This window comes from Lactuca serriola, chromosome 2 (assembly GCF_051521515.1).
Source record: "Lactuca serriola cultivar US96UC23 chromosome 2, Lser_US96UC23_V15, whole genome shotgun sequence".
Classification (NCBI taxonomy): domain Eukaryota; kingdom Viridiplantae; phylum Streptophyta; class Magnoliopsida; order Asterales; family Asteraceae; genus Lactuca; species Lactuca serriola.
This window is the reverse complement of record NC_136409.1, coordinates 156632751-156643767: the sequence shown is the minus strand read 5'-3', so window position 1 is coordinate 156643767 and position 11017 is coordinate 156632751. Positions and strand designations below refer to the sequence as shown.

Genomic DNA, 11017 nt, shown 5'->3' with positions numbered 1-11017 from the left:
GATAACCTAGTAGTTGTTGATATGTTGAGTTGAGTTAGTAATGTATGCTAGTTGATATGCTAGTCGGGTAGATCTATAGGACTACCTGTGATATTGATTGATTACTTGTATGTGCATTTATCTGTTACATGTCGACATGTTATGTGGGATGGGTTGAGGTTGTACTGCTTCGTGCGGTAGCCAACAAACCCTAGAGTATTCCAGATATGAGCTGAGGGCCCGGTAGGCATTCCAGACTCATACTGAGGACTCGGGAGTATTGCAGATATGAGCTGAGGACCCGATAGGCATTCCAGACTCATACTGAGGACTTGGGAGCATTCCAGATACGAGCTGAGGGCCAGGTAGGCATTCCAGACTCGTACTGAGGGCCCAAGAGTAGTCCAGCTTGTAAAGTTGTGGACCCAATGCATGTTGTTCTGTTTTTATTGATATGATATGCTAATGTTGATATTGTTATGTGGACTGTATGTGTATCGGTATTTTGGGGGTAACTCACTAAGCTTTCGGGCTTACAGTTTAGTGTTTTGTTTCAGGTACTTCTGGAGACCGTGGCAAGGCGAAGGCGTGATCGTACCGCTCCTCATGTTCTATGATTTGTGTGTATGGTTCTGTGGAATACTCTGATGCTTAAACTATTTTGAAAACAAATGGTTTTAAATGTTTTAAAAAGTTTAAATTGGCTCGAATTTTACGGGTGTTACAATATATATATATATATATATATATATATATATATATATATATCAACAATCATATATGGGTTGTGGGTGAATGCTAATTCCCAGTTATGTGACTGCGACACGTAGTTCATAACTACGGATTTGAAGTTCCCAAGTTAACACAAATCTTTAGGTTCACACAATAACTTAGCCTAAGTCTCGTGACAATAACATCACTACTAACTGTGCAAGTAGCTCACCATCCTCGAATTACTTAGATACGGGATCACCAAGCTCACCACTTGTGAAAAGAAAACAAGAACTTTTAAGAGACTTATATGAAAATACTCATGAATTAAACTTTGATGACATCCTCGAATTTTCCTTCTTTGCTGATTCAAACCCATTATCTTTCGAAGAAGCAATACAAGAAGACAAGTGAAAAGGAGCCATGGATGATGAGATTAAGGCTATGTTTGGCGTACTAGCTGAAAAGCTGACTGTTAGCTGAAAAGCTAGCTGATAGCTGAAAAGCTAGCTGTTAAATAAAAAGCTAGCTGATAAAAATTAACGTTTGGTAAAACTAGCTGAAAAGCTAGCTGAAATATATAAAATTACATAAAAGGACATGTAAGAATATATGCTTCTATAATTAATTAAGGGGTGTATTTGGAAAATTTTAAAAAAGCTCCTAAAAAGCTAGATGAAGTAGTTTTTCAAAAAGCTAGCTTATAAGCTACTTATTTGCTTACCAAACACGAAAACATAAAAAAGCTGAAAAAATAAGCTAGTTGTGGCACGCCAAACATAACCTAAGTCCATCTGGAAGAATGATATGCGGGAACCGGTTAACCTATGCCAAGTAGACAAATACAAGGCAAGGTTAGTTGTAAAGAGATACAATAGATTTTGAGTGGAGTATAATGAGGTTTTCACACCGGTGATTAGGTTTGAAACTAGAACAGAAGCCATCAAAGGATCTAAAGAATGTCTCTATGTATATCACTTGATTTTTCACAGGAGGTTGTTCCAAGATGAATAACGATTTTAAAGGATCAATGGATTCCCCACATGTTAGCTCGATTTTAGAGAATAATTAATAGGCAGTTACAAAAAAATTATAACTTAACATCAAAATACAAACCTAAGAGTACAAAATAATATCCGATCATTTTTCTTACATCCAAACACTCTCACTCACCTTTAAGAGCTCAAACACAAACCCTCCATCTATCATCACCAACTACCACCTTGCCGCCACCCATCGGCACCGCCGTCATACACCGTCGTTGCCGCCATAGACCGTCGTCGCTTCCAGCCATCGTCACCGTCATAGTCCGACACCATCTTTTTATCTTCATTTTTTGGTGTGTTTGATGCATTTCAAGTGTAGATATGCATCTAGTGTGTTTGATGCATTTCAAGTGTAGATCTCGAGTTTGTGGTTTATTTTCTGGTGTCCAACAATGGTTCCACCACCACATCAGATCTACTCCACCAGTTCCTCCTCCTCTGACCTGTTATGCTAAATCTACGAGCTCTAACGAACGGTGAGATCTACGATTTTGTCACCACTGATGTTCAGATTTGTGAGCTCCGATTACACATCTTCATATTGTCTCTATCTTTTTTTCTCTCGATCTCCATGACAGACCACATCTATTCAGATTTGGTCCACCACCTCCTCTACCAATCGTCGATGTATGTTGTCAACCTCTAAAATCCTTTGTTTTCATCATATCTGAAATGGTTCAGTCCAGATCTACGATCTACGACGTTATATCTATGATCTTCAACGATAAATCTATGATTTTTGCTTATGGATCTATGATATAAGCCTCCAGGTCTACGAGCTCCGATGAAATTGATGGACCAAAACTGAGATCAACGTCAACCGCCACCACAACTAATGCCTTATCGCTCCGGTGAAGCACCACAAACTTACTTTTTCTCCTTGGTCTTTAGTGAAACAACATCATATTTGCATCAAGTATGCCGATTTTTTATTTGATTGTTTTTTCTTATGTTAAACTGTGAATTTGATGTTTTAATTCCTCTTCTGTTATTTAATATTGTTAATATTTGTTTTAACTGCTACTAAGTTTTAAATTCATTGTTATTAAGTTTTGAATCCAAGTTTGTTTTTTTATTTGTTATAATATTTGCATAAAATATTAAGTTATAAATCCATTGTTAATAAGTTGTGAATGCATGATTTTTTATAAGTATTAAATTTTGAATGCATGATCTTTTATAAGTTTTAGTTGTGATTAAATGAATGTTTTATAAGTTTTAATCAATAAATGCATGAATTTTTATAAGTTTTAATATAAATTTAGAATATGGTTTTATTACATTCTTGTTTTCTCAAATGATATAAATTTATGCTTTTTAATATGTAAATTATGATGAGTGCCTGAACTAATATCTAATAGAACCTCCAAGTATCTAAATATCACCGGATGTAAGTTTAACATGTGAATGTATTTTATCAAACTGTGAATTTATGTATTAAAATGTGAATTAAATGTATTAAGTTGCTAATTGATTGTATTAAGTTGTGATTTTTTATGTTTTATGTGTTAAAATATGAATGTTTGTATTAATTTTATTGTTAACAGTTTTTTGTGGCATAAATATGTAAGAATGTATTAGTTTTTATAATTGTTGCATAAAACTCTAAATTAGTTAATTAATAAGTTATTTTAAATTGTAGATATAATATTTAAGTCGACAATACATTATTATGTATTTTATGAAACTGTGAATTAAATGCATTAAGTTGTGAATTGACTATATTATATTGTTATTTTTTTTAATGAAATTTGTATTAAAATATGTGTGTTTGTATTAAATTTCATGTTAGTATTTTTTTTTTGTGGCATAAATATATAAAAATGTATTGGTTTTTATAATTGTTGCACAAAACTCTAAATGAAATTTTAACAACATATATAAAAATATATTGGTTTGTATTAAATTTCTTGTTAGTATTTTTTAAATTGTTACACATTATATGTTTACAAACACTATAATATTATAATATTTACTAGAAAAAAATGGTCTCACGATCTTACAAAATTATGTCTGTCTCAAATGAACTTTTAACAATATATATATATATATATATATATATATATATATATATATATATATATATATATATTGACGAAAAATGATGTAAAATATATATTTTATGCAAGAAAACTTTATAACATGTTTGGTTAGAAAACACATGTATATCCGTTACCTGTTCCACTGATGTGCCTAAGTGTTTTGCGGCAAAATAAATGTGAGGCTGAAAATGATTCTCTTATTCTCGATCTTTTTTTTCTCAATTGAACCCTTATATATATATATATATATATATATATATATATATATATATATATATATATATATATATATATATATAGGAGTAGAATCAAATGAGAACGCCTAAAAGGTTGAGAACGCGAGAAGAGATCTGGACTATCTAAATACTAAGATCTATGGTTACTATTAAATGGGGGATTTATGAAAAATTCTAAAAGTACTAGCATTTAAGTGTAACATTTGAATGGTCAGAATGGCATAATAGGAATTGCAATTTTACCTGATTCCTATAATTTCTCACCCTCACCTCTTACCTTTCTTATTCTCATATCTATATTCTCTCTCTCTCTCTACGGTTTCATAAGATGCATCTATTATGACAACCATAGCCGACCTTCCCCTGGTCTAAACAACATCACTTGCAAGAGGATTCAGAGAAAGAGAAAGAGAGATCGAGAATGAAAAAATGTCTGTTGATTTAGGTTGTTAGTGGCGAATAACACAATAGGATTCAAAGAGATATTGAGAAGGGGAAGTAAAATTTCGTTTGTGTTCCCCATTTGTGCACTGCTGATGACGACGATTAAGCCACAAGGGTCGCCGGAGAATCGACGCCCTTCCTGTCGCCCTATTGCTGTCGTCGCTGGTGAGCCTTCACGCTCTCTGCCCCTTTGACTTCCACCATTGCCAATTCCATCGAAGGCCAAGAGACCGCCTCGATTTCTCGTAAGCCCTAGGACTTGCAATCCCGATTCAGGGCTTGAAGAATGACTGCAAAAATCACGATTGGTAATCGCAATCCGGGGCAGTTTTGGTACTTTTCTTTTTCTAAACATGTCTGGTCCTACTGTGTTATTCGCCACTAACAATATCTCTTTGAATCCTACCAAGTCCGAAACCGTACACAGAGAGGTTGAACGTTGAAGATAGAAGAGGGGTTTTTACTTTTTACGATTTGCTGTGAATTGATTATCGAAGTAGAATAAGCGGCTCTGGAACTGCAGATTTCTTCTACAGAAAAGCTCAGCGACTTGGTTATGTTGCTCGCTCGGCCTTCAAGGTAATATACTAGTTAGGTTTCATTTTTTCACAATTTGAAGATTAAAACTGGTATATTATATTTATATTCGGATGAACTTTAATTTAACCAAAATATGATATGAGTATCACCATTACAATTTCATTAGTTTTCGTTTAACTATTGTTGGAACTTGGAAGTGCAGCTACTCCAGATTCAGAAACAGTACAAATTGATAACACATGTATTCATTTATGATAGAATGTGTATTAATTTATAAATAACAGTGTATTCATTTGTAAATTGCAATGTATTTGTGTGTGAATGATTGTATTTATTTATGGATAGTAGTGTATTCATGTGAATGGGTGTATTTATTTATGATTAGAAGTATTCATTTTATGAAAAAAAAAATGATAATTTTTACACTGCAGATTTCTTCTACAGATTCATGTGAATGATTGTATTTATTTATGGATAGTAGTGTATTTATGATTAATATTTCCTTTTATTTTAAATTATTTTCATTTATGATTGAAAGTGTATTGAGTTGGGATTGGATTTCTATTCATTTTTTTTTTTGAAAAACAAAAACATGAAATAGTAGAAAATAATATTTTTTTTAAGATTTTATTTTCAAATTTAAAATAAAAGGAAATATTAATTTTTTTAGATAATTTTTTTGAAACGGTCATAAATAATTTTTGGAAAAAATCATAAAAAATATTTATATATATTTCGTTAACTAAAAGGAAATATTAATTTTGTTAGGTAATTAAAATCATTATCCCTAGATTTTAGGAAATCATTAATTAATATTTATATAAAGTTACTAATATACCCTTATAAAATAATTAGTCAAGAACTGTTCTCGCGTTCTCAACCTTTTAGGCGATCTCATTTGATCCTCTCCCTATATATATATATATATATATATATATATATATATATATATATATATATATATATATATATATATATATATATATATATATATAGTGAGGTTCAATAGAGAACCATAATTAATCAAGGAACCAAGGAAACAATCTTTTTTTCAACTTTTAGAACTTATTTTTTATCAAAAAAAACTAAAAATACAGAAATTCATAACTTTTTATCCTTTTTCAAATGATATCAAATTCGATTTTTTTTACGTCAAATTCACAATGTGAATTTTTGAAAATTCACAACGTGAATCTGAAAAATATTTTTCACATTCATAATGTTAATATATGAATTTGGATATTTTAGATTTTTGTTTCGATAAAGAATAAGTTCTAGAAATTGAAAAAAAGATTTGGTTCCTCGAAGAACCAATAATGATGGTTCTCTATTGAACTTTTCCATATATATATATATATATATATATATATATATATATATATATATATATATATATATATATAGTAACAAAATTATATTTTACCTTTGGAGAGCACCGATTCCAACAATCAGTGGCGGACCTTAGTGGTGCCCCAGGGGTCTCGGGCCACTGCTCCGACGCCGGCACGTAGTGTAAAAAAAATTCAATGTTTTTTCAATTGGTTGCACCGACTTAAATCACAAGTAACACTACTAACATAGATTTATTTGGAAAAAAAAAATTAGTGTCACCCCTACGAAAATGTTGTGCGTCCGCCACTGCCAACAATGAAGTCATATGTAAGAAGTGACGTGTGTTATGTGGAGTGGCAAGCTGCACAACAACATACAAAAGTTGAAGTTAGAATTTTTGGATCAAAATGCATGGATGGATATCTAAATAGGGGAAAAGTAAATGGACACCTTATCACCATCCGACCAACACCTATAATTGAATGTGACTCAAAGGTGATGTTTGTTTTTGAAGTGGTAAAACGTCTTTAGTCTTTTTCCATGTATGCGGAAAAAGATGTGGACCAAAAGTATTTTTCCATGCCTTCTTTCAAAAAGTCTTTATTCAAAATATTGTTTGTTTTTTAATGTGGTTTTTTGCAAATGACCCAAAAGATATCAAACCACACCCTCTTTCTTACCTCTCTATCATTATCACAAAAGACCAGGCAAACCGAAAATCTTAACAGATTTGATGAAAACCAAAAAAGACATAATTGCCCTTGTCCCATATTATCACTCAAACACTTCAAAAACCTTTTTATAATCCCTTTAATTCTTCTATTAATTTCCTTATTCCAACACTTTGGAGTTAAGAGTTTGGTATGATGACTTTTTGATTTGGTGCAGTAAAATATTTCAAGGGTATTTCAATCTTTTTCGGAATTCTCTTAAAAATAAATCCTTTTTCTATGCTTACAATTGGAGATTGCAATGTTCATGGTATTCGTTGAGCAACTAGTCTTAAACAAAGCAAAACGAAATCAATTAGAACCTAATCGATGTATTACAAGCATTATGTTATTGATTTACTTTAAAATAAACATGATAATTTGGTTTAAGATGATCTCAGTATGTTATTTTTGTAATTATTTAAATGTTGAGAAAATAGTAAAAAAAAAATGCAAAAATATAAATTAATAGAGCAAAATAATCTTTTTATGTGTTTCATGGACCAAACCATGAGAATTTATTGATTTTGGACTTTCATGCAAATTTAAAATTTTTTGGACACTATCTATAGTTTTTTGCAATTTGAAAATTTTTTGGACTTTCATTTATTACCCTTGTAAGTCATTAACACTATATATTAATACAATTGACTATGGTATACATAAAAGAAAGAATATCGACAATAAAAAACTATTAACCACTAAAACATATGGAATCCAAAAGTGACGTGTCACCTGAAAAAAACTCATGACTAACACCATCTATCTCAATAGTACTACAACCAGGCTCCTTGATTACACCCTTATCAGCCATCATCTTCCACACATAATCAACCTCATCCCACTTACAAGCCACTGCATAAACTCTTGATAAAAGCACATAAACACCACTAAACTTACTCCCTTCTTCACACTCCATAATCTTTCTTCCCATTTCTTCACTAACTTCAATTCCCACATTTTTCTTCCAACAAGCATCAAGAATACTCCTCCAAATCACCACATCGGGTTTAATTACCATTTTGGAAACCACATCTAGTGCCTCAACAATGAGCCCGGATCTAGCCAGAAGGTCAACCAAACACCCGTAATGCTCCAAAACTGGCTCAATCCCATACTTTGTTGTCATAATGGTGAAATAGGTTTGACCCTCGTTGACCATTCCACTATGTCTACAAGCACTTAAAACCCCACTAAATGTAATGGAATTAGGGAGTATTCTTTCTTCTTCAACCATTTGTTTGAAATAGTGTAAAGCTGATTTCGCATCTCCATGCATTGCGAATCCAAGAATCATTGTGTTCCATGATGTTACATCATGTTTTGTCATTTTTTTGAACACCATTTTAGCATCTTTTAATGACCCACATTTGAAATACATATCTAGAAGACAATTATTGACTAAAACATCGTTAGCTACTTCTATGTTGCATCTTTTTAAGATATATGTATGAGCCCAGAGTCCGAGTGATAAAGCTCCCAATCCAGCACAAGCACGTAAGATGCTCTGGATTGTGAAACTATCTGGTTTGAAACATTGTTGCATGTTACGAAAACATGTTATTGCATTATCAAACTGGTTTAATTGTACAAGGGTGTCAATCATGACGTTCCAAGAAACCACAGTTCTTTCAGGCATTTCATCGAACACGTCTCGTGCGTCCTCCAAGCTTCCACATGATCCGTAAAAATGGATTAGACTGTTGTTGATATATACATCTGATGCGAGTCCGAGTTTGAAAATATGGGCGTGTAACTGTTTGCCCTCGGAAATAGCAAAGAGATAAGCGCAAGCTTTGAGTACAAACGGGAAGGTGTGCTTATCGGGTGTAACATTCCCTTCTGATAGCATTTTGAGGTAGAGTAAAATGGCTTCTTGCTTACGATTGTTGCTCCGAGAACAAGCTCTAATGATGGTGTTCCAAGCGAAAGAATTTGCGTTTTGGATATGGGTTTGGAAGAACAAGGACGCGTAGTGGAGGTCGTGGAGAGATGAAAAATGGAGGATTCGACTGTGGAGGAAAAGCGTATGCGGATTAGTGGTGGAGGTGGTTCTGAGTGTCTGGGCGTGGATTTGCTTGAGCTGAGACATGGAGGTGCACTGGTTTAGTAGGCGGAGGAGACGATGGTGATGGTTGGTTGCTTGGATGTAATTATTATAGTTCGTGGTGGTTGTGGGCACCGTTGAAGAAGGTATGGTTGCAAGAACCATAATTGTGTGAAGAAACGATTTTAATGTTTAAATCTGTTGTTACAGAATGATTGTGTAAGCAAATCGAACCGGAAAATTCGAACTTACTTGTGAAGTTGCAGTAGAGAAGAGAAGATAAACAGCGAGATGGAGTGAAATCGTGAATCCTTTCACTCTTCACTCTTCAGTCGTTCAATGGACAATAGCGATAGCGATGGATTGCACTGGATTCTCTAAGCCCACAAAGATTCCGACGACTGGACGAATTCCTGATGAAGAGATTGTTGCGTCGATTTAGGATTTTAGCCTTTAGGTTCCAGATTCTTCTAGTCTTTTGAGAGATAATCCCTATAAAATCCTATCTATCATTTGGGTCTTTTTAAACAAGAGATTACAACAAATCAAAAATGGTAAAATGTATATTTTACTACAAGAGGACATGAAGAAGAGTTCTTTGGAGAAAAAAAAATGATGATTTAGAGAAATGAAATGAACTCCTTGCTGTTTATAGGAAACTTCATCTATTTACGGAAAGTTTTAGAGTTTGATACGAATTATTATTCTATAATCATTTATTTGAAATGTTCCAAAAAATTTTACAATCATGTATAGTTATATATCGAAAACGTTATGTTTTGGGCCTTAGTTGGATATGCATATGGGCATTAAGCTGATGTCGAATGAATCTGTGCTGGTGTGTGGGCCTACAGAAGCTATAAATATATTTGTGGCCTTGGGCCTCTAGCTGATGGAGTGATGGGTGCCATTGGGTGGTATTACGATGTGTTTAGGCCGGAATTGATTCGAACCGGACCGGACCCAAATAATCCAAAACCCGAATTGAATAAAAAGTTGGAACTGTAACCCGGATGGATATTATACTAATACAGGATTGGTTTGGTTCGGATAAGATGAGGTTCGGTTCGGTTATTAACCCGAAAGACCCGAAATAATATGTACACTATGTTTTTTAACCGAAATGGCCCGAATAACTCAAATAATGAAATACTATATCTATTTCAAGAAAAAATATATATATTAAACATTGATAATTTATATTCCAAAAATCCATAATTCATATTTACACATTAAACATTAAACATCTAAAAAGTAACACATTGAATTTAAATAGTAAATTAACATAATTATACTTACTTGAGTTTTTTTTACTTAGAACCAGTTATACATTACTTGAGAAAATATGAATTCGTGAATCCTTAGAGACAAAAAGGAAGGGACAATCTTTGCAAACAAGATGGAGGATCTACACTAGAAGAAGCGATCGAGATTGGCGAATGATTGATTGTCCAGTAGTAGAGAGGTGGGGTCAACGTCGACAAATAGGGTCTTCTTTCCCGTTGTGAATTGTCAATAATAGAAGGAGGGGTTGGAGTCTTGGAGATTGCATTTGATAGCTTAGGTTGTAGAGTTGGAGTGCAAGAGTAATCAGGATTGAAAAAATATGACATTTCAATTTTAGTTCGGGTTTCTAGAACCGAATTAAGTGTTATTTGGGTAAGCCGACCCGAAAGACCCAAAACACAAAGTAGGCTAAAATAGATGCCCGAGAACCGACCCAAATAACTTCTTTGGCCCTAATTTGGGTCGGCCTGATTCGCACTTCGGTTTCGATTCGGGTATTCGGTCCAAATACACATCCCTAGGTGGCATAAGGCTCCTAAGTATGGAGTGGGTGACATAAGGCTCCTAAGGGTGGACTGGACTGGATTGACAATCTCTTATGAGTATTGACACTCGTCAAATTTATAGTATTTTTGAAATAAAT

At 33.3% G+C, this 11017-nt stretch overlaps 1 protein-coding gene across 2 annotated transcripts; it reads right to left on the bottom strand.

Moving 5' to 3' along the window:
* Positions 1-6609: 6609 nt before the first annotated feature.
* Positions 6610-9698, bottom strand: CRR28 (Tetratricopeptide repeat (TPR)-like superfamily protein). 2 transcript variants are annotated; one of them, XM_079025030.1, is made up of 2 exons: positions 7776-9698; positions 6610-6691 (listed from the first exon to the last, which is right to left on the bottom strand). In XM_079025030.1, exons 1-2 carry the CDS (start codon positions 9250-9252, stop codon positions 6675-6677), a joined length of 1494 nt encoding a protein of 497 aa, XP_078881156.1. In that variant the 5' UTR covers positions 9253-9698; the 3' UTR covers positions 6610-6674. The 2 variants fall into 2 exon arrangements, with proteins under 2 accessions (XP_078881156.1, XP_078881155.1); XM_079025029.1 differs by lacking the exon at positions 6610-6691 and having other exon boundaries at positions 7679-9697.
* Between the last annotated feature and the right edge of the window lie 1319 nt (positions 9699-11017).